This window comes from Ursus arctos, unplaced genomic scaffold (genome assembly GCF_023065955.2).
Source record: "Ursus arctos isolate Adak ecotype North America unplaced genomic scaffold, UrsArc2.0 scaffold_9, whole genome shotgun sequence".
Lineage (NCBI taxonomy): Eukaryota > Metazoa > Chordata > Mammalia > Carnivora > Ursidae > Ursus > Ursus arctos.
The window spans coordinates 30110867-30135641 of record NW_026623111.1 but is presented as its reverse complement, the minus strand read 5'-3'; the positions used below and the strand labels follow the sequence as shown (position 1 = coordinate 30135641).

General features: G+C 46.4%; 1 protein-coding gene across 10 annotated transcripts in view; it reads right to left on the bottom strand.

The window, feature by feature from the left end:
* Positions 1-24775, bottom strand: part of TBC1D1 (TBC1 domain family member 1) — a 224117-nt gene that overhangs the window by 131836 nt on the left and 67506 nt on the right. For 4 of the 10 annotated variants that reach the window (XM_044387660.3, XM_048211746.2, XM_057309881.1 and 1 more), the window contains exon 1: positions 18967-19120. The exons of 5 other annotated variants lie outside the window; for them this stretch is intronic. In XM_044387660.3, the coding sequence (XP_044243595.2) occupies positions 18967-18996 (30 nt within the window). In that variant the 5' untranslated portion in view covers positions 18997-19120. Of the gene's footprint in view, positions 1-18966; positions 19132-24775 lie in introns of those variants that run through there. One more of the 10 variants, XM_048211747.2, reaches the window with a different exon arrangement.

Sequence of the window (24775 nt, the reverse complement as noted above, 5' to 3'; positions counted from 1 at the left end):
TGTGCACACTATCAGGAGGAAAAGCCAAACTTCGGACACCTTCACTTGTATCAAGTTCATACAGCATCTCAGGAACTAACACCACTTCCTGGCACTAACTGTGTCAGACACTGTGTTTCACACAAATTATCTCACTGAATCCTCCCATCAAGCCTCTGAGAAAGGCATTTCCACTTTACAGACATGCAGACGCTCCTGGGTCGGGGTCTGCGCCGGGCACCAGGGCTGTACGCAAACGTCACCACTGGGAGTGGGGCTGAGACGGGACACTATTTAGGAAACAAGGCGAGGGAGGCCCTGGGAGTGACAGCAGCCTCGCTCGGCAGGTGAACAGTGCAGAAGCACCCACTGCTGGGGAGCAGGCAGTGGGGAGGAGAGGCCCGGCACCCAGTCTGTCCAGGCCTGCCTACAAGCCCCGGGTGGGACAGGTGGGGGTGGGCCCACGTGCCTCCCAGCGGACCACAGGGCCTTACAGAGGAGAGCAGCTAGAGGGGGCCACAGTAGGAGGGGAGGACGATGGGCCGGAGGATGCTGAGGGGGTCCTCATGCCCAGACTGCATCATGAGTGATGAAGGAGCTGGCAGGGAGAAACACAGGCCTCCCCCCCAGCCTCCTCCGCTCGGGGCAGTGGCGGCACGCACACGCAGAGAAGGGGGAAATCAACCACACCCAGAAGGTAACACGGCAGCAAGAACACGAAACCAAGCGGATGGGAGAGCCAACAGGTTAGCAGATCTACCCACCCATGGGGACAAAAAACCTCCAGAAACCTGAGCACAGATTACAATCTAGGATTACAATCTAGCAAGTTCTCACCCTCCTCAAGGCTGCTTCCTTGTCCAGCCAGCACTGGAAACGGTGAGGACCGAGAAGCGGGTGTGCCGTGGCCCCACCGGCTGAGCCCCCAGTCCCCTGGGCATTCTGGCCACAAGTTCCAACAGACTGAAAAAAAGGCAGCGTGTGTTCAAGAGCGGCTCTTTCTTCTACTTATTTTCAGCCAAAGACATACAATGTGAAAAGATCTGGAGGGGCTGCCCGTCGTAGTCTCTGGGTAGCAGGAATGCGGTGGTTTGTTATCTTTGCTTATCAGTAGGTTATTTTTCTATAATTTTCCATGTAATGCTTTTGTAATCTTAAAGATTATTCTTCATTTTTTAAAAAGTGCATTTTTCTTAAACTTTAAGAAATTTTAGCGATTACGTTCTACTGTTATTAGACGAGGCCTCCCAGGGACAAAATTACTTGGGAGTGGAGAGGGAAAAAAAAATTGTCATTGTAAATATATGATGATAAATTATTTCAATAGTACCAGTGAAATGGCATACACTGCTAAGTGGCCCCAAATGCTTCACTACGTAACATACAAAAGCCTTTAAGTCATGAAATACAATCTGAAAAATAAACATAAACATCTATAGAAACTAAAAACTTTAGATGACAGTCTAACAGCAATATTCAAGACTGTCCTTTTATATGCCTAGGTAATTACTCAAGACAAAAATTTTAGCTTAAATCAAAATTGTGATAATAGCAAGAACTGGTCTATTGTATGAAGCTGACAGTTCAAACTTGAGTTTAGATAACCATTAACCTTATTAACCAGACAAATATTCTCGCTACTTCCTAGGAACTGCAATGAATGTAATTCAAATTATGACATTTGTGGACACAGTATGGAATCCCCTGACAACAGCAGTATTAATTTTTAAAACACAAAATCATTTCTAGCATAGGCTACCCCCCTCACATTTGCGGTGCCTTTTTCAAGGCACCATTCCAATCATTCAAAGCCAAAACCCTGTCCTTCCCCCTCGCATACTACAAGCCGTGTGTGGTAGCCTCTGGGAAACCAGGTGTGGGCTGATCTCAGGCTCTGCCTTGGTGCCATATGCCACCTGCTCCGGCACACGCAGCAGCCCCGGTCACGGCCCTGTCACCGCCCTGTCACAGTATCAGTGAGGTCCCCGGCAATTGCCAAGCAAATGTCTGAAATTTAAACTTACTAATGCATGACTGCCAGACTCAATCACAATCTGGGATGTCATAAATCAATCAATTACGTACCGTTTTTAAACACACCACACTAGCTTTTAGAACACGGACTGCATTCTTGAATAAAACCTATTACATATGTTCAGGAATCCTGAACTTCACTCAGATCAGTAGTAGAAATAGGTCTTTTCTCGCATATCAATTTACCTTGAAATAAACTCTTCTCACCAAGCAGCCATTCCTTTTCTTTAATCTTGATCAACAGGCAAATCAGAACTTTGGTTAGTAAAGGATATTAGTTAGAACCAGTCTAATCTGTTTTCCACTTAACATATTTTAACTTTGTGTAATACCAACTGTAACAATAACAATACTATTTGCTGCTCCTTGGCTTTCTCAGAAGTTATAAATGTGAGATAACTTCAATATGTGTTTGTAAAACAGACTGTATCCTAGCCAAACCACAAAAGTAGACTAAGTGGCTAATTCTTTCTGCTTTCAGAGATGAAGGAAATCAATAAAAGAAACACACAAGACAAAAATGAAAGAGTATAAAATTGCACACAGAAGTAACCCAAGCCTGCATTCATAACCAGTGCCCAGCCCTCAGCTAACATTTCTCTTCCTCCCTGACCCACCCCACCTTCCTAGTGTGTGCGAAAGAAAATCTGATCCAACCAAACCTCCATGGCCAGTTTCCCTAAAGGGGTTGACTCATTTCATACTGAAGGGAATAGGCTGTAGTACTCTCAAAACCACTTCCAGTTCCAAAATTCCACTATTCTATAAAAATAAATTAGAATATAGAATGAAAACAAGAAAAACAAAAATCCCAACATCAGGAACATATGTTAAGACTGTGATATATGTAAATTGCAAAAACAAAAAACCAACCAACCAACCAACCAGAAACCCCAGCAGGGTAAGTAAGTACCCATGGGGCAGACCCAGCTTGCCAAAAGTTCATGTGAAAAAGATTTAAGGATTTTAGTTGACCATAAGCTCAGGATAAGCCAGCAGAACGGCCTGGATACCAAAAGAATGAAAAGGAACAAAAAGCCTATGGCATTAGGAGAAATGTCATCCTTCCATTAAGGGGTTGGGGTCACAGCCTCACCAACCTTCCCACTGACTGGGCCACATAAAGTTCCACTTTCAGTTTTAGTAGACTTTAAAAGCAGCAGCAGTAAGAGTCACAAGGTGCTTGCAATTCCATGAATGGAGAACAGGGCTTTCAGTGTCGGAAGGGGATGCCCGGAAGCCTTTGCAAATCAGTCTCAGGGAGGAGGCATTAGGGCTCTTGCTCACAAATTGGAAGGCAAGGTGGTGAAACATAAAGGGAGAAAGATTTCTGCTGCAAATATAAACACCTTTCAATTAGAGCTATGTGCAATGTTATGGATTTCCTGAGGAATGCTGAGCATCCCTCCAGAAGATTCGAGCACTGGACAGAGGGAGCAAGTCCTCACTGCTCAGAGTGAGACTTCCAATTCCCAGGCTTAGGGCTTCATTTAAAGACGGGCACCTGCTTCCACCACTTTCGAGGGCTTGCCGAGCAGTCAGTCAGTGGTTCCCACCAAGCAGGAGTCTGAAAACACAGTTCCTTCCCTGGCTCAGGCTCCCCTAGGTGTCAGGGGTGGGGGGCTGACTTCATCTTCACAAGACAAGATATTTTACAATCAGGAACATTCCTAGAGAGCCAACACCGAAACCAAGGCTGACAAGAGATAAAGACTGCTGCTCCAGCCAAGAGCTGCTGCAAGCAATGTATTCAAAGCTGGGTTGTTTTTCCCATGCCAAGGGAATGGCTAATGTGTGTCAAGAAGTTTCAGTGCCTTGCTGTAACTGAACTCTGATCTACTCCAGATTAATTCTACAATCAGGGAACAAGAATTCCACCTACCAAGTGGGAATTGTAGTCTCTGAAGCCTGATATTTTCTTTTCTTTAAGATTTTAGTTTTATTTATTTGAGAGAGAGTGAGCAAGAGAGCACCAGTGGTGGGGGCAGGGGGGACAGGCAGAGGGGGAGGGAGAAGCAGACTCGCTGCCAAGCAGGGAGCCCAACTCAGGGCTGGATCCCAGGACCCCGGGATCATGACCTGAGCCGAAGGCAGACACCTAACTGACTGAGCCACTCAGGCGTCCTATGAGTCCCGACATTTTCAAAAGTGAGATTTCATCTTCACTTACAAGAGGGAAAGAATAAAGATAAGCCCTAAAGGAAGGAATGGGGTCATGAAATTTTATGAACGTAATTAGCTCCTTTAGAAGTATTTAATAAAACACACCTCCATTTCTCAGACATCCTGGGGATGACCTGTTATGGTCCTCTGCTTTCCTCTCTACTCTCTCTCTCTCCCAGGATCTCACGCACGCACTGCCCCAAGACCGACAAAGATAATTTCTTGGGGGCACCTGGGTGGCTCAGTCAGTTGAGTATCTGCCTCTTGACTTCAGCTCAGGTCATGATCCCAGGGTTGTGGGACTGAGCCCCACATCAGGTTCTGCGCTTAGCGGGGAGTCTGCCTGAGAGTCTCGCTCTCCCTCTGCCCCCACCCCCACTCACATTCATTCACTCTCTCAATAAATGAAATCTTTTTAATCTACATCTCTAGCTCTGAATTGTTCCCTCAACTTAACTCAAATTTCCAATCACCTCTAAGACTCCCCAGACTTCAGGCACCATGACCTTAAAGCATCCAAATCAAGCTCATCTCTTTGCCCTAAAACAGGCCCCACTCTCGTTTCCCTAAATGCCTTCCAGGTAACTAGTTTCGACACCTGCGAAGTGTCTCCCCTTCTCTCTCCTCCCTCTACCTGCCATCAGCCATCACGGTGTGTGTTCTACCACTCGGAGCCCCAAAGCTCAAGCGGTGGTCTAAGCCTGTATGCACCCCAGCCAGACCACAGCAAGCCCGCCGATGCTCGGCTCTGCCCAGCCTCTCCCAGGATAGAGATCCATGCACCCCACTCTCCACGGATGGCCCTGATGCCCTCAGCCTACAGCTCACAAACCTTCCAGGGCTTCTCTAATCTCTACCAAAAACCAACACTGCAGGCCAGCCCTTCAGAACACTCCGCGGCGGGCTGCGATCCTCTCCTCCTGTGAGTTCACCGAGCAGGTACAGGGGCGGGGGAGTTCATGCAACTCCACTCAAAACTATCTTGGGCTTCTGCTCATTTGGATTTCTACCTCACGCCTTGGCTTATGCAGCTTCTTCCATCCAAATGTTCTTTCTCATCCCCTGGACGGGACCCTCGAACCACTCACTCAATCTAGTCATTTTTTTTAAAGATTTTATTTGAGAGTGAGAGAGAGAGAGCGTGCACGCGCGAGAAGGGGGGAGAGGCAGAGAGAGAGAGAGGGAGCAGCAGACTCCCCGCTGAGCAGGGAGCCTGATGTGGGGCTCCATCCCAGGACCCTGGGATCACGACCTGAGCCGAAGACAGATGCTTCACCGACGGAGCCACCCAGGCGCCCTCAACCTATTCATTTTGTCAGGAAACAGAGCCTCAGAGGGCTGGACAACTGGCATCTGGTCAGTCAGGCTGCACAGAACTGGCCCTCCCCATTCAGGACTCTTTTTCTAGACCGCAGCAGGTCCCCACGATTTGCTTTTAACTAGGAGGAAATAAAGTCTTCAGTTTGAAATTTCCTTATTAGACTAAAGCCCCTAGGTCCATTAAATTAAAACAAACACACACCAAAGAAAACCTCCCCAAAACAAAAACAACAGAGCACCAGCCAGTGCCCAGATTTCTAGTCTCTCTAACTCACGAGCCTTATCAGATTTGCACTTTCAAGTTTAAGAGCAGGCACTGTGTGAGTACGAAGACTCCGGTGCCCATCGAGGGGTCTGCATAAAGGGCGTGAGGGTAGAATTACCCTCTCTGCCACACAGAAGAGCCAAGTGGGCTCCACTGCCTGTTTATTCAATCAGGATCAGAGCAAAAAACTGTTAGATCGAAAAAGCCCCCCCAAAATCTTCAGAGAGGCACTGCAGGACACCGTAGACCTTCTTAACCCCCACATCCAAACCACATTACTGGCTCCCAAACCGAAAGCAATGTTTTTGAGAAAGACGGTGTTTAAGTTAGAAGTGCACCATCCGATCAGCCCTGACTCTCCCTGCTGATGAGATACAACGAGATCGTCAGGTGGGATTCACTGCATGTGGGAAATGATCGCCTCTGTGTATCAAATGCCGCTCAGAGGTTTCCTCTCCCTCGGCCAGCTTTACTGCAGGCCCGCGGTGTTAGCACCTTCGGACACCGGTCTTCATCACAAGGGCACGAACTGCGCCTTTCTCCTCTTGGTATCTGTGTCCCAAGTGCCTGGCACAGAGAAGATGCACAATTAATGTATCGTGACCAATGCTGCACTTGAAGAAGCTGAATTTCTTGGCCAAGATGTCTGGAGTACCACAAAAATACCCTAGATGGTGTGGCAACTGCAAAACAGTAAGACAGAAGTGGGTGCTCCGGCGGTCCGGCACCTTGAACTCTTTCCCCAGGGGGAACATCCGGAGATCACAGTCTCAGCTGGTTTAGACACTACAGAATTGACAAAATCAAACTTTGGTATGATATTCTTTCAGCTAACCAATATTAGGTGGTACAGACTCAAAGAGCTGTGTTTACTGAAACTCCAGTGTTCTATAAATTCCTATGTTTTACCTTCACATATTTCCAAGTAACGGAAGAGAATCCCTTCAATTCACCCACAAACTCAGTAATATGTCTATCTGTGGAACTACAAGAGAGCTGTGACCACAGTAAAAGTATCAGCAATATTTCACACTCATACAATTAATTAATAATCAGTACACAAAGGGCCACAAAGTCATTATTCATAAGCAGGCTTCTGGTTTGTGTTTCCGAAGTCAAACTTTACAATTATATCTCTACTATTCTAACTTAAGAAACCTACACATACAGGAAAAAAACCTGACACAATAGTGACCATCACACAGACCTATGTAAATCTCTCTAAGCAAATACTGTCTCGCAGACCTTAGAGTTTATTTTCACCCAATGACTGATTTCCTCTAGGTCCACCCTGTAAGAAAGAACTTCCGCAAAATACCATTTGGCCAATTCTCTGCCTTCGGCAGGCCTACAATTATGAACTCGGCTAAACAAATAAACTTCCTTCCTATTTTTAAAGTTTTCCAAAACTGGAGAATCTACATCTTTGGTTGGCACACTATTTCCTGGGCTTACAGCCCTGCCAGTGAAGAAATTCTCCACAGTATTTTGAGAGATGAAAAGGACTTCGGAAATGGCCAGGCAGCTGCTCCCCACCCCTATCTTAGGGAAGGGGAAAACAAGACGAAGTTGTGACCTCGGACAAGGTCACAAGGGGGAAGGGGGGCGGCTGGTGGCAGAAGCCGGTGTAATTCTCTCTGCCCCATTTTCCCCTTATCTGATCTAAATTACCTGAGGCCTGACGAAAGCATTTTGCTCTTGTTCCATACTACTGAACCAGGGCTTATGCTTAATTCATGCAGAATGTGATAAAACAACAAAGAATCTACATATCATAGCAAGTACAAGGTGACACGAAGAACTCCAGGCTAAGAAGAATCAGAACACCTTAATCTCAGCTCTGACTTCGGGAAGGCCACCTCACCTCTGGAGGGCTCAATTTTTCATCTTTGAAAACAGGGAACAGAACGGAGCCACCACAGATGTCGTCTTCACCCCTAACTTAAATGAGGAGGATGGTGACGTCTCCCCCCTATTAAGCACTTCATCGGAGCTGGCACTGTTCTCAGCACATTACGCGGGTCAATCCTCCACCGCCTGGAGGACAGCCACCATCCCCAGTTTGTGGATGAACACATCATCCTTGCAGAGAAGGGACTTGTCTGTGGTCACACCTCCACTGGTGACACGTGGAGAAGGGATGTGTCCCAGGCCCACGGCTCCAGGGGCCCTCTCTTCCTTATCAGAGGTGGACAATCTAAGATGACTGGCCCGACTTGCAGTAAGAGAGTCCAAATTGAGAACAATTATAGCAATCATTCAACACAATGTTCTCGTTTTACAGATCAAGGACGGAGGCCCAGGGAAGTAGAACTTCAGTCAGGAAATTTAATGGCTACACCCACCGGCTTCCTAGACAAGCTTATCCTAAAAAGTGCTTTAATGGCTCACATCACTTCCATGATCTCACGTGACACCCAAACATGACTATCTGATGGCAGCAGGGCAATGATCCTCACCCCCACGGCAACTAGCCTTGGTTAAACAGCAAACTCAAGGCTAACCGGGGCCTCCAACCCAAGCCTGTAACTTCCAGTCTTGTGTACTATCCCAGGCTTGAAAAAATGTCCACTGCGGTAGAAGTCTCTGGAGAGCCTATTCAAAATGGTCTCTAAACACGAAGAGAATTTCCCAGAGAGGCTAAACACATGCTTCCATGGTACTCTAAGAAAAATATCAGATAATACATGATAATACACAAAGGCCCACAACTCAAGTCAGTAAGAAAATTAAAAATCAGGCTATGGTCATCTCATCCATCATTTAATGATGGACCATCATTTATTTGCCCCTAGTCCCTGACCATCAATCTTCAATCTTCCTACCATTTTCCTCTTATTTCCTGTTCTCTTTCCTCCCTAACCAAGAACACCATGAAATTCAGGCTTTTTAAAAATAGTAGTTCCACTTCTGGTGTAACTTCACTCTTATACACCTATTTTTAAAAGCAAGTTAGGTGGACATTTTATGCCTCTCACCTAAGGAAGAAGGAAAATGCAAATTCTTGGTGGGACAAAATATTTTAAGTTCTGACCACCCTTGCTTCATATCTTGAACATGTGTTGTAATCCCTTTATTACAGAGATCGCACAGGTACAACAGATAAAATGTGAATTTACAGCCAGACAATTCAAGCTTTAATCTTAATAGCTCTGACAAATGACCTAACCTCTCTGAACTTCAGTTTCTTTATAGTATTTTCCCAAAGAAACGGGAGGAGGGAACAACACCCCCAGACCGTAATGACTGGGAAGCTGACTACTCCCCACACAACGGCTGGCACACAGTAAGTGCTCAAAAACACAATCGAGCTCTTCCTTTCCACGGCTGCATTAACACTAATGTAGTTTTCTCTCCTGTTAAATCCACTTTGCAAATGATGTTTCTCTGAACAAACTCAATCTCCCCTATTACAGGAGAAGAGACACATTATACACACCTACCCCATCTCCCACAGGACGCCCTCCAGGAAATAGAGCGCTAAGTGAATCAGCAGGTCACTAGAGCCCAGCACCAGGGGGCTGTGTCGCCACACCGGACGTGGGTAACTTCCACTCTCTTCAAATACTTGGGCCCTGGTTTCTTCCTACTCACAGCTCACACCACTGGTCAGGCCTCCCAGGCCGCTGAGCATTTACGACAGAGGATCCCTACCCACCCCAGTCCACTGCTCAACTTCAGGCTTCCTTTGTCTGTTTCCCTGCAGGCACCTGGACCTCCTCTGAAATACACATGTAAACAGCTGGGTGATTAAATAAAGTATTCTGAAATACAATATGTTAATAGACATGCATACTTTTGATTTTAGCAAAATAAAGAAAAAAGTGCAAAGTGGCAGGGCCGCATCCACAAGGTGTGCAAAAGCCAGGGGTCCAAGACGCTGGGTTTAAGTTCTGCCACAATGAGCTGCGTGATCTTGTTCAAACTAAGTTGCTTCCCTGCTCTGGGATTCGGTTTTCTCATGGAGAAGAGAGAAAATGGAACTACATTCTGGCTGCAACAGAAGGACCACCTCCCCGGTCTCCATTACAGAGAGGCGGCGCAAGCCCTAGGGCACGCCGGGCTGAAGGGAAAGGGCCACTCTTAACTCTGAATCTCCCTGTATCAGGGTCATTTGTTTAAAGTGACTGCTTTCCCCAAGGTTAAAAATCATTGGTCTCAAAACAAGACAACAGTGTTGGGAAAGCAACCCTGTAGGATTCCAAAACATGCTGGAAAACTACCACAGGTATAACCTACCAATTCTTTTTCATCCACCACACAGGAGTGACTCAATCACCTTTCCTTAAAGACTTAGCTCAGGGGGCACCTGGGTAGCTCAGTGGGCTAAGCAGCCAACTCACGATTTCGGCTTGGGTCAAGATCTCGGGGTCCTGGGATTGAGCCCTGTGTGGGGCTCTGCGCTCGTTGGGGAGTCTGCTTGGGGATTCTCTCTCTCCCTCTGCCCCTCCCCCCCAATAAATAAATCTTAAAAAAAAAAAAAAGACTTAGCTCAGATCTCATATCCTCAAAAAAATCTCCCTGAATCCCCAGCTGAATGATTCCCTGTGCACACATCTGTATGATTTCGCTAAATCACCTTCACAGGTGTACCTCTCCCTGTTAAACTGCAAGCTGCTCAAAGGCTGGGCCCCTGTCCTGCTCATCTCTGGATCCTCGTGCCTACACCACACTTGCACAAAACACGCTGACAAACTACGAGCTCAACCATCTTCAAAGAGTTTACCCTTGCAGATGATCTTCACAATTTCCTATGCAGATTTTGACATTACTCAATTTTAAAACAGGATCTTTAAAAAGATGAATAGGGAATACGTTTTTTAGATGAGAAAGGCTAGAGGTTAACTTAGCCAAGCTCAACTGAAGTAAATGAACAAGGCCTAGCAGTCTAATCCCATTATAACACGACAGATATAGAAATAATTTGCAAAAGAAGTACCAAAGTACATAAAAACTAAGGAAATTCTTTTCCATCATGTCTTTTTTTTAAATCTAACAAAATGATGCAAATGGCTGTTTCATGCTCCCAATAGCAAAATCAGAGGTAACAGAAATAATGAAAAAATTAAAGATACTTAAGTATAGATACAAACATAACCATTTAAATGTTTGTTTTTCTACAACTTTATTATATATTTAATAAATACCACGTATATTATAAAATAAAATTCAAAAGGACAAATTTATTATTTCTACTGCTTAAAAGTTAACAATCAAAAGGAAGGGGGCGGGGCACCTGGGTGGCTCAGTCGTTAACTGTCTGCCTTCCGCTCAGGGCATGATCCCGGAGTTCTGGGATCGAGCCCCACATCGGACTCCTCTGCTGGGAGCCTGCTTCTTCCTCTCCTACTCCCCCTGCTTGTGTTGCCTGTCTCGCTGGCTGTCTCTCTGACAAATAAATAAATGAAATCTTAAAAAAAAAAAAAAAAAAAATTCCTCCTTAAAAAAAAAAAAAAAGGAAGGGGGGCCTCCACATTATGTCATCAGGGAAACACAAATTAAAGAAAAATAAGATACCATTACACACCCATTAAAAGGGCCACAGTCTGAAACACTGACAACACCAAATGCTAACGAAGATGTGGAGCAACAGGAACTTTCATTCATTGCTGGTGGAAATGCAAAAATGGCACACCCACTTTGGAAGACAGTTTGGCAGCTCCTTACAAAACTAAACATATTCTTACCATATAATCCAGCAATCATTCTTCTTGATGTCACCAGCCTTACTGAAGGGAGCTGAAAACTTACATCCACACAAAAACCTGCACAAAAATGTTTACAGCTTTATTCAGAACTGCCAAAACTTGGAAGCAACTGAGACGCCCTTCTAGACAATGGTACATCTAGGCAATGGAATGTTGCTCAGAACTATAATGAGCAATCAAGCCATGAAAAGATACAGAAGAAACGTAAATGTACATTACTAAGTGAAAGAAGCCAATCTGAAAAGGATATGTGATTCCAGCTATAGGACATTGTAGAAAAGGCAAAACCATAAAGAACAGTGACTGACGGGTTGGGGAGGAAGGACAAGATGAACAGGCAGAGCACAGGGGATTTCTAGGACAGTGAAACTATTCTGTATGGTAGTAAAAATACATGCCGTTATACTTTTGATGCACAGAATGTACACCACCAGGAATGAGCTGTAGCATAAACTTGGGACTTTCCGAGATCATGTGTCAATGTGGGTGCAGCAACTGTAACAAATGCTTGGAGATACTGATAACAGGGAAGACTGTGCATGTGTGGGAACAGAGGGTATATGAGAACTCTCTGTACCTTCTGCTCAGTTGTGCTCTGAACCTAAAATTGCTCTTAAAAATTAAGTCTATTTAAAAAAAAGAAAAGACAGGAGGGCAATTTGAGTCAATTTGTCAATAATAATCTGATTTCTAGACAATATCCTAATGGTATTTGGGGTAAAGTTAAAGACACTGAAAAAGAAAAAAGACCAAAGTATTTTTTAAATTTGATAAACTGAATAGTTAATACATAAAATGTTGACATTTTTTAAAAGATACAAGAGCATGCAGTGCAAATTTTTCCTTCCACTTCTACTCCCTAGACACTCCATTTCAAGGTTAATTTTTTTTTTTTTAGGTTTTATTTCATGGGTCACTATTTCCACTATCATCCTCCCAGATATAAGTGACTAATCTGAAATCATGGCATTTGCTTCAAAAACTGTAAGCAACTCCTATGTCTAATGGTGGGTACAACAGAAAATACAAAGAACCTTGCTACAAAGTGTGGTCCCCAGACCATCAGCGTCAGCATTACCTGGGAGCCTGTTAGAAATGCAGGATCTTGGGTTCCATCCAGACCTACTAGAACAGAACTCTATTTTAACAAGATGCCCAAGTGATTTGTATGCACCAGTACACAGGACCACGCCAGCCCTGTTTTCATAGAGTTTATGGGCCAGTAGAGGAGAGAAAAGAATCAAACAACTACAACACGCGGCATCATACAGAACGGACCGCACGGCATCATACAGAATGGACCACGCAGCATCATACAGAACGGACCGCGGCATCATACAGAACGGACCGCACGGCATCATACAGAATGGACCACGCAGCATCATACAGAACGGACCGCGGCATCATACAGGATGGACCACGCAGCATCACACAGAACGGACCGCGCGGCATCATACAGAACGGACCGCACGGCATCATACAGAATGGACCACGCAGCATCATACAGAACGGACCGCGGCATCATACAGGATGGACCACGCAGCATCACACAGAACGGACCGCGCGGCATCATACAGAATGGACCACGCAGCATCATACAGAACGGACTGCGGCATCATACAGGATGGACCACGCAGCATCACACAGAACGGACCGCGCGGCATCATACAGAATGGACCACGCAGCATCATACAGAACGGACCGCGCGGCATCATACAGGATGGACCGCACGGCTACAGGAGTTTGGAAAAAGATCAGCTTTGGTCCGCGGGGGGGGGCAGGGCACTGACCCAACATCAAATGTCAGCCCCTCTGAAGGGGTCTGTATGTCATGTGCATTCTGGCAGCTGCTCACCTGTCCAGTCTCCTCCTCTCCGCTCCCTACTACAGATTCTCCCGCCAGCCTGACCAGCAGCCTGGGACTGAGGTCTCTCCAGCATGCCTCCAGGCCTGTGTACGTGCGACTCCAGCCACCTGGGACACCCTGACCTTCCCTGCGAATCCTCAGCCTCCTTCAGACTGGAGCAAGAGCCACTCCTACTCCCCCAGGCTGGCAGGCTCTCCTCCACAGGAGAAAATGCCTCAGGGGCTATTTTCTACCCCAGTTAGTATATTCATCCAAGGAATGAATGAATAATCAGAGATGCTTCAGGGAGGGGGTGAAGGAGGAGAAGGGCTTAGACAGAAACAGACCAAGGCAGAGACCTTATATAAGTTAAGATCAGTTTAGGGGGGGCGACTGGGTGGCACAGCGTTTAAGCGTCTGCCTTCGGCTCAGGGCGTGATCCCGGCATTCCGGGATTGAGCCCCACATTGGGCTCCTCCGCTGGAAGCCTGCTTCTTCCTCTCCCACTCCCCCTGCTTGTGTTCCCTCTCTCGCTGGCTGTCTCTACCTCTGTCGAATAAATAAATAAAATCTTTATAAAAAAAAAAAGGTCAGTTTAGGGAATTTGTTTAGGGGAAAAAACTAATTTGCTTTTTAGTCATTATGAGATCTGCTCTGAGCTTACCATGTGTTGTGGATGAGGCAGGGTTTCTATTCCTGCTTCTCTCCCGTCTCTTTTCATAAAACCAACCTGTGCCCCTGGTGTTGTTACTCTAAGCAACTGGAGCTCCCAAAGAGAGGCTGCTGCCACCAGCAGACAAACAGGTCCCACAGGAGCCAGGCCGAAATCCTGGTCTGGGCTATGCCAGCTTTGCTTAGCAGAGGCAGCAAATTTTTCAAAGTCAAGGAATGGTTTGACTAGGACAAGGAGTTCTCCCCTCTTTATTAAACTCAAACATCCACTAATTAAACATAATCTAAGTCTACCGAAAAAATACTTTTATATTTTTAAATAATCCATCACATTGAGCTAGGACACACCAACACAGCACTGACCTGACACAAGCAGGCGGAGGCAGCGCCGCCTGAGCCCCAGCTGTAACCAGAGACGCACGCCTTCCAGGAAGGCTGCTGTGCACCTGTCCCCCGCAAGCCCGGCTGGCCAGAGGCACGCAAGGTGGGCTGCTCTGGTCTGCAGGAAACCACAAACCAGACTGGCATAGGGACACAACTGGGCCTGAAAGCCTTGCTGACAGGCAGCTAAACCAAGGGCAAGTTGTATTCAACACAGACGCGATTAGGGTCCCCGTCATTTGCACCAGTCTCAGACAAACAGGATAGCAAAGCCACCGGGTCACATCATTTCAGAAGATAAAGAACAATTATGTCTCCACAGGTGTCCCCTCCTCACTACCTAAGTCTAAGCTACCACTACCACTCCCTGCTACAGCCCAAGTAGGCTTCCGCCCAACGTATCCATCAGCCCACAGCGCTCCTCAGGTTCACACCCTCTGAACGGCTTCCTGCTGCACTTCAGCAAATCCAAACCCTGAATCCTGTGCCTGCAGAGCCCTTAAGGGCCTGGCCCAGATTGCCCCTCCCCAACTCAGGGTCCACAACTTGGCCCCAGCTCTCCGGATTCCAGTCACACCTACCTTCTTCCCACTGCTTTAACATGCCCACCTGGAGCCCCCTCCAGGCCCTGGTCCCTGCTGTTCCCTCCGCCCAGCAGCACCCTCACCCCCACCGCCACCCCCAGAGGAACTGCCACCTCCTTGCCACCCCAGTCCCTGGCCGCTCCCTACCAAAGCTCCTTGCTTACTTTTCTCCCTAGCACCTACCACCACCTGCAACTACCTTGCTTATCTATTTGCTTGGTTCTGTCCAGTCTCCCCCGCCCAGCATCCGAGCTCCAGGAAGAAAGGGACCTGGTGGGCCTTGGTCACGGCTAAATCTTCAACTCCTCAAACAGAACCTGGCATATACTAGGTGCCCAGTAAATATCTGCATTGAACACATTTCTTAAATAACTTGTTGAATGAATAATTGCTATAAACCTATGTTTTCAGCAAGGCCAAAGTATGAAAAACCTGGTTTCACATAAAATATTAGTGACTGTTGTACAAAAGGATTCCTTACCCAATGCATTTTTAAATATTTGGCTTACAAAGCTTCAGTGTACACGCTTTTTTTTTATTTTCTATTTTTTTAAAGATTTGACTTGTAAGTAATCTCTACACCCAACATGGGGCTCAAAATCACAACCCTGAGATCCAGAGTCACATGCTCTATCCACTAGGTCCCCAGTGTGCACACTTTTTAAAGGATAGCCTAGGGACGCCTGGGTGGCTCAGCTGGTTAAGCATCTGCCTTCGGCTCAAGTCATGATCCTAGGGGTCTTGGGATCGAGTTCCGCATGGGGCTCCTTGATCAGTGGGAAGCCTGCTTCTCCCCCTGCCTGCCGCTCCCTCTGCTTGCGGGCTCTCTCTCTGACAAATAAATAAACAGAATCTTAAAAACAAATAAATAAAAGATAAGAGCCTATTGTGCAAACTGAACTAACTCCTTCAGGGCATGAACAGTACCTGGTAACATAGAAGGTACCCAATAACATCTGGTGAATACATGAGCACTAGAAAAGAATACAAGGCATAAACTGAAGGCTTCAGAGGGGAGGGGGGTGGAGGAATGGGATAGGCTGGTGATGGGTAGTAAGGAGGGCACGTATTGCATGGTGCACTGGATGTTATACGCAACTAATGAATCATCGAACTTTACATCAAAAAAAAATAAATAATAAATAAATAAATAGAAAAAAAAAGAAAATACAAGGCATAAACTATATGAAACTGCACTTGAATTTGAGAACACACCAATTGTGGATATATTTAGGTTCATTTTCCATTTCACCTGACTGAATAACATATATATTTAAAATCTACTACTTTGAGATACTAGCAATAATCTTAGCCAGTATCTTTACAGGCAGGTGCGAATCCAAATAAATTCAGAAAGTTATCTGGCAGCTCTGCAGCAGTCTTCACTAACTGATGCATGGGAGACACAGAAGTAATCAACAGAAATACTCCAAACTGCCAGGTGGCTAGGGACATCTGTGCGTTTAGTATAAAAATCACGATGCTTGAGAAATCTGTTTTTATTTGTAAACTATGTAAAAACTCATGTGCCCCAATGAAAGACTAATCAAGAAATCACACCTGTATAAAACCTGCCCCATTTGTAATACAACGCACACCTGCCCTACTGTTCCAGGGCCATGTCCAACTTAAAAGAAAGAGCATCTTAATTTTTCTCTTTTTTTTTAACATAAATTTCTTTGTTTGGGCTCTATTCCTATACCATGAAATTGCTCACTCTACATATTCAATACTCATAAAATATCAATGCAGCACCTGAGAAAAACAAATTCCTATTCAGGTATCCATCTGCACCAAGCCATGTCCACACCCCTTTCTCTCTCCCTACCAGGTGCTGGACCACAGTTTGCAAAGGTCAAAATAGAACAGCAATTAGATGTGCAAGTGTTTGTGGGAGGTATGTGCTCATATTTATTTATGTGTTCTCAAAGGGTCGTTCTAACGTCAAATATAAATGTACTTGGGGATTGTGCACATTGTGTATCTTACTTGGATCTCCTGTTTCTGCCTTTAAAATATTCCCTGGTTTATAATGCCTGCTGTGTTGATGCCTTATCTTTTATCAGTAAACCAAATCAGGTTCCGTAGAAAGTCACTTATCGTCTATAACCACCCGAAATGAACTTTCAAATAATTTCATATTCTAAAAACTCACAGAACATATGTCTATAAAAATCAATTTCAGAATGCAATTTATAATGGCACACCACCTAGCAGAAATGAAATATAAAATAACTATGCTTTCTGCTGACAACTGATAAACGTGCTCCAAAAACATTTCATAGTTTTGTTGTTCTGTAGTTTAAATAACTTTGGAATAACATGATTCAGAATTGAGATGAAGTTATCAACATAAGTTCATTTAAGTAACTTTTTCAGAAGTATTGCCAGTTAGAGAAAGCTAACAATCTTTGTAAAAGTCCTTACTGTTTTGTTTTTTGGTTGTTTTGTTTTTTAATAAAGCTTTGGTCTGGTGTTTTCACTGTTATCTCCTAGGCCAACGTGAACAGAAGTCCACCTCACTCCTATAGTGAAAAACATCTTTATTAAATATGTTTTGGAAAAGTAAATAAAACCACAAAACAGTAGGAGCAATAAGTTCTTTGGGTTGCTATGTTTTTTTAGACTTCTTATTGATTTTGGAGTAAAAAAAAAATAGTAAGTCTGGGTTTTTTGGTTTCTCCCTTCGGCCTTATGGTATAAAGTATAACAGTATACAAGCAGACTCAAATCCTCAACCCAAAATAAAATATAATCAGACATACTGAATTACTTTTTAAACTACCTAACATCATTTTTTAAATTCAGCATTATTTATAAAAGCTAATTAGCTATCACTTCAAAGCAGAAAATCTGGACATTATCATTTTATTTTTTCAATACAAAACTACAACGACTCAAAACTTTTTCATTTACCACCAGCTGTGTTTCAGGAAGTGAAAATTCTGGTGAGGATAAGATAGAATACAGTGCCTAATAATCTGGTTTCTGTGTCTCCATTCTATTAGCACTTAAATGATAGGCAAAGCCTTATCTGGCTCAGGAACAGGTTATTTATTATAAAACCAGCACTCTAACAGCACTGCATAACTAGAAAATATAACCACCACCTAATTATTATTTGTAAAGGGCCATATAATGGCTAACGGGTTCTCCCAATAAGAGTTAATTACTCAACCTGCCACACGCCAGGAGTTAAGTGTAAGTCCGTGGAGCGTGAGAATGGTGCCCTGTTGTTCTGCCGGTACTTCGGGAAGTGTAAAAATAATTCCACGTTCTCAAGCTGGTGGGAACTCTAGAAATCTACTCCAATCCCTTCGTTTTAGCAGGAGTGAAATTGGCAGGGGTTTGTAATGCTCAGTTATTCTAAAAGCGCTAATGTTCTGAAAATAAAACTTCACGGAAACAGAATGTACATTCAACTCACACCACCGAACCTTTGAAATCAGGGCGTTCAAAACAAAGGACAGATAGTCTCGGTGTGCACGAAGTCCAGCCTTCTGGCATCCGCTGCGCCCTATCCCAGGCAACCAGGCACAAACCTGTGTCAAGGAGGATGCCACACAAGGTCCCGCCACGGCGGAAACACCCCGCGGAGAATCCGCGGCGCGTGGTGGGCTGCGGGGGGAGAGAAGCAGCCGGCCGCCAGGTGCGAACACCTGGGTCCGGGCGTCGCGCCTCACTCTCCCCACCCGTGAAATGGGCGTGCCGCCACCTGGCCCGTTCGGCTGACTAATGAATGAGAACCGCCCGGGAAACGGCTCCAGCGGCGCCCGCCACTCTCCGGCCGCTGTCCCCAGGCAGCGGGACGTCCCCCCGCCGCGGGCAGTCCCGGCCCCGTCAGACCTCCCGCCCCCCCCCACCCCCGAGCCGCCGGCGCTCCCCGCGCTCCAGACCCCCTCACGGCCCGACGGTTACAAATGTGCCCGGAACCGCGCCCGCTGGGACGCCGGCTCCCAGCGCCATCCGCCACCGTAACGGGCGCCGGCCCGACGCTGCCCCGACGCCGCCTACCTTGGCCACCCAGCTGAACAATGGTGACATCGCGGGCCGGGCGGCGGCTCCTCGCCCGTCGCTCCCGCTCACTCCCGCCGCCGGCCCGTGAGGCGGCGGGTAGCCGGGGGCGGGCTCGGGGCGCGGCGGGGCGCGAGCATGGCTCCCCCGGCGGCGGCGGCGGCGACGGCTGCGGCGGCTGCGGCGGCGGGCTCCTCCCCGCTCGTCACTGCCCGGAGAGGTCGCGCCCGCAGGACCGCCCGGCCGGCCGAGAAAGGGAAGTGGGTGGGGAGAGCGCGGGGAAGGGGTGGGGAGGGAAGGGGAGGGGAGGGAGCGCCGCCGACCCCGCCCCCACCCCGCCCACCCCCACGCTGGGCTCGGGGCGGGAAGTTGGGACGCGCGGGGGTCGCTCTCCCCCGGGGTGCCCCAGGCTGCGCAGCGGCCGGAGGAGGAGTCGAACAACTTTCCGAAAACTAGGAATTCCTCTCTCTCAGGTTTGGTAAAAGCCCCAGAGTTGAGCTAACACAAGGCCCGCCCAACTTCACCGGGGTTACCCCCCCACCCCCACAGCGTTTCTTTCTAAAAGCTCTGAGATTGCTGGTAACAAAAGGACTAGTGTTTCCCCAGCCCCTAATACCTTTGTATAATCAAAGGTGGTTTTCTGAGAGTCAGAAAACTGAGCTATTGAGGGGGGTGGGGGGAGGAAGAGAAGCTCCAGCTCCTGCCCGCCCGCAGCTTTCAGCCAGCCGCGCGAGAAATTCTGATTTCACCAGTTTTCTTCTCTCCCAAGGCAAGATGATAAAACAGTGTAGTCAGTTTATAGCCACAAAGGTTAAGGTAGGTTTCTAACTCAAGGCACCCTAGAGTTCCAAGTTGGAAAAAAAAAGTGTCCAAAGGTCTGATAGCCAAAGCGTAAATACATGCGTCATGTTGAGCCACTCACTGAGTTCATCAGGCCAAATAGCAACCCCAGCGCAAGAATTCTGCTGCTTCTTCCTTTTGTGATGATGTGCGTTATTTTCAGATAGGCCAACAGAACTTCGTAATGATCTCCAAATATCTGACATCTGCGTTAGGTGAGGATATCCTCTATTGGTGCAGAACAAATTACCCCAAAACTGAGAAGCTTAAAACACAAGTGTCTGTGGGTCAGAAATCCAGGAGCATCTTAGCTGGCCACTCTGGCCCAAGGTCTCTCTTGAGGCTGGGTTCGAGCTGTTAGCTGGGGCTGCAGCCATCTCAAAACTGGACTGGGACTGAAGAATCCACTTCCAAGCTCACAGTTTGTTCCTTGCAGGCTGTTGGACTCAGGACTTCGGTTTCTTGCTGCTTCATGTGGTCCTCTCCATAGGACTGCTCATAAAAAGGCCATTTGCACCCGCCAGCACAAATGATCCAAGAAAGAGCTTATGTCCAAGAAGGAAATCAGTCATTTCATAAACTGATCCCAGAACTGACAGCCCAAAACTTCTGCTGTATTCTATTCATTAAAATGCGAGGAAATAAATTCAGTCCACGCACAAGGCAAGGGGGATTACATAGGGGCATGACTGCCAAGAGGACAGGATGGGGGTGGTGACGGAGATGTCATCTTTTTGTTTCTCCCTCCAGGTAGGGTGCGTGGGGAAAGCCAAGAGTTCTAACAGAGCTTACCTGGGTAACTGAAAAGGGCCTTAGGAGCACCTTAAGGGGCATCTTTGTGCTTTTAAGCAGTGATACTCCCTAAAGAAATTAAGAGCTGGGGGTGCCTGGGTAGAGCATCCAACTCGTGATCTAGGGGCTGTGCGCTTGAGCTCCACATTGTGGGCAGAGTTTACTTCTAAGAAAGAAAAAAAAAACTTAAAAAAAGAAATTAAGAGCTAAAGAAGAGGAGGACATATGCAGCCATTTAACCAAATCCTTCCCTGTTAGCAAATCACTTCCCCAACTAAGTAGAAAAGATAAAGGCTGACAACTCCATTACACTGGGAGCCCTTCTGTCCCTCACAACCTTGCTACTCAAAGAACCGGCAGCCTGGGCACTATCTGGCAATTTGTTAGAAGTGCAGAATCAGGCCCTGGCCTAACCCAGACCTACAGAGTCAGAACTTTCATTTTACTGTGAGTCCAGACGGCTAGTGTGTACATTCAAGTTTGAGATGCACTAGTATTATGAGAGTCATTGACCTGGGGCTTAAATTGAGCTTCTGGCCAACAGACCCTTGAGAGAACAGCTGAAACTGTCCTGTGTCCTGGGGATGATGTGCACTAGCTCAGCTAGAGGGAGACCAGAAGGTTCCGAGGCAACAACATAGTTTGATGGCAGTGCAAGGGCAGCTGAGGACAAGCAGGACCAGCTGAACCCAAGACAAACATCGCCATACTCCTTCGCTCCAATCCCCAGGCGGAGCTCTACGAGAATGCCCAGAACTTAGAAGCAACTCTGGGGTGAGGATGAAGGGAACGCAAAACTGGTGAAAGAACTCCTGAATTATTCTCGACCGAGATAAATTTTCTGCCAGTTGGGCAGGAGATGGGGAGGCAAAAAAGAAATTAGATTAAATTTAGGAGAATAAAAATCACACTTCTTGCACACACACACACACACACACACACAAAGAATCAAAGATCAAATCCTGGATCTCACAGTCACAATGGGAAAGTGTGCTGGCAGGTGAAATAGGGACATCAAGTCTTCATTGTTTCAACCTGGATCCAGTTCTCCATACACACACATCGGGGTGGAGGCTCGACAGAACCCAGTTTGGACTTGCCCAAAGCTTACATATCCTTTAGACACACAGAGGTCTCCCTCTGACCCAGATCTCTCTGCCTAATCCAGGACTGGGCAGAATCACTCATTTCATGCAACCATAAGGCCTTTCCACTGAATAGACTTGACAGGCAGTAACATGTGGAGCTCTAACACCAAATAGTTTAAGAAATATAGAAGGGTCTTATTCTAATTCACTGCCAACATGTACCTTGCAAGTCACAATACAGGAAGAAATTCTGTTATAATTTGGAATTTCATTAAAAGGAAACTGTTAACATCAGACAATCTACTGATTCCACATTCAAATAAAACAATTTTCGTTAAAACACCACACTCCCTCCCATCTGAAAAAAGTATCCTTCCCCCAAGAAACTGTATATTTCCCTGGGGAAGGACTGTACATAGACCAGGGATTGGTTATTTTTAACAGCTTCCTAGTGATTCTCTTTCAGTTGGAATTGCAAACCCCTACAGACAGAACAGTCATTGCTCCAAGCTGCCGATGGTTCCCAGGCCTGGTCATCTATCGGAGTTACTAGTGGTGCCAGGGGGTAGGTGGGGAAGGAAGGTCTGACCCTCTTGGGGCAGGGTCGAATTCTCAGGGACCTTAAAAGGCAGGCAGGTCACATAAATGCGTGATGAGAGCCAGGCGTGAGACAATAAGAACTGAACGAGCTGTGGCATCTTTGAGAAGGGACACCCAATTATTACAGCTCCACTCAACCAAGCAAAATGTGTCAGCCACATGAATTTAGCCAGAGGTCAATACTGGTGTTGACCTAGTCTAGCTTTACTTAAAGTTTGGAAGAGTGGGTGTAACAGGTGAGGCTCGCTATCAGCCAAGATTGAGAGGCACTTCCACAGTTCTAGATCCCTTCTTTAAAAAAAAAAAAAAAAAAAAAAAAGGTATGAGGGGTGTCTGGATGGCTCAGAAGAGCATGTGACTCTTGATCTCAGGGTCATGAGTTCAAGCCCCATATTGGGTGTAGAGATGATTTGAATGAATGAATGAATGAAAAGAAAAAATAAGATATGGTTGCTCTGTGAAGAGCCATAGGCTATCCAAATAGGATTGCTGAGATCTAAATGAACAGGATCTAGAGAATACCCAAGACTGCTGTCTTTCCAAGTAGCTTTAAAAGGATGATTTCATCTGTTTTCCTGAGACATTAAGGGAGGACTTGGAGAGAGATGGGGGAACCCAGGAACTGGAAGAGTTGCTCCCCTCCTAAGCCTGACCGGAACGGCTCCCCCCACCCCCACCCCCACCCCCGGAAACCACCAACGCTGCTGCCCGGTTCTCCTGCCATGTTCCTCCTTTGAGGAGGAGCAAGAAGCAAGGACAGCGAGAATTCCAGAGGAGCTGCACCTCCTGGGCTGCGCTCCACCAGCTCAGATGTGGAGGCAAAGAGAGGGAAGCATGCAAAAGCGTGACCTCACCCTGCCAACCTGTTCTTCCCCCAAGACCAGCTAAAAATAGGGCCACTGTAATATTACAAGGAAACTCGACGCGGTTTCAAGTGAATCAGAACCACTGGGCAACCAGGATCCTGACACCAGTGACAATATGGGTTTTTTTTCCCCACCATCAAGCAATTCTCTGACACCAGCTGGGTGTCCCACAGTTCACTCAATTCTGACACTACTGACCTGGAGAGAGTGTCAGATCCCACAGGTGAAGAGCTCAGTCCCACAAGACTGCGCCCCCCCCCCGCCACTTCCCATGGCAATCACAAGGCCAAGTTTTCACCGGGGCTTCTGACCCACCAGCTGCAGTTTCTCCCAACCCCCTCCTTGGGTTTGATTAACACACTAGAGTGGCTCACAGAACTCAGAGAGACGCTTTACTTCCTCGATGACTGGTTTATTAGAAAAGGCTATAGGTCAGGAACAGCCATTTGAGAGAGATGCGTAGGGTGAGGTGTGGAGAAAGTGCGTGCAACTTACACACACGCTGCGAGTGCCACTGTCCTGGCATCTCCCAAGTGTTCACCAACCCGGAAGCTCTCCAAGCCCCGTCATGTGAATTTTTAATGGAGGCTTCATTACCTCAACTTGATCGATTAAATCCTTGGCCCCTAGTAACTGAATTCAAACTTCAGTGCCTCTCTCTGGTCAGTGGGGGAGGACTGAAGGTTTCCTACCCCCTAATCACGTGGTTGGTTCCCTGGCAACCAAGCTCCTTTCTTAGGTGACCAAGAGGCCTTCCAAAAGTCACTTCATTAACATAACAAAAGAACACCTTCATTATTCTCTTCACAGGAAATTCCAAGGGTTTTAGGAGCTCTGTGCCGGGAAAGGGGACAAAGATCAAATATATATTTCTTATTATAAATCACAATATCACAGCAACTAATCAGGGATTTATTCAGATCAAGGATGTTCATCAGCACCTATTGTGTGAAGCAACACGTGTCTTGGCAAGGAACAGAAATGTGATAAGACCTGAATCTTGACCTCAAGGGGAGCAGAGGGTGGTAACCAGTAGGACTGGAAAGGAAAAGAGTGAACAATGCCACGGGAAAGGCCCAGGTGAAGCTCCACAGAGTTCCCAGAAAAAAAACGGAAGATAACTTACGGCTGCAAAGCAAGATCCAGCTTCCTGGCCAGAAGGTTACAGGCCCCTTTTATTTTCTTTTTCAAGTAATCTCTACACCCGTGAGGGGTTCGAACTCACAACTGGGAGATCAAGAATCTCATGCCCTACAGACTGAGCCAGCCAGGTGCCCCAAGACTTTAGAACTTCTACAGATGGTGATAAGGCTTTCCAGGAGGACGGATCAGCTCGACAAACGCAATAAAAAAATGGATGCTTATCTTTGGAAATCAAGCCCTACGAAGACAGATAGGACAGAAATCAGAGCTCACATTCCAAAAAGAGAATTTTAGTAAATTTTAGTTTGAATGTGTGCAATTATCCCTCTCTGGCATAAAACTTTGTTTCTGAAAAAAATATTTGCTGAGGATACTATCAAGTCCAAAAAAAATCATGTAACAAAAACCCTCTGTATGAACTAAAAACATATGCCATGCAAAACCTTGCACATGAATGTTCACAGTAGTATTATTCATAAC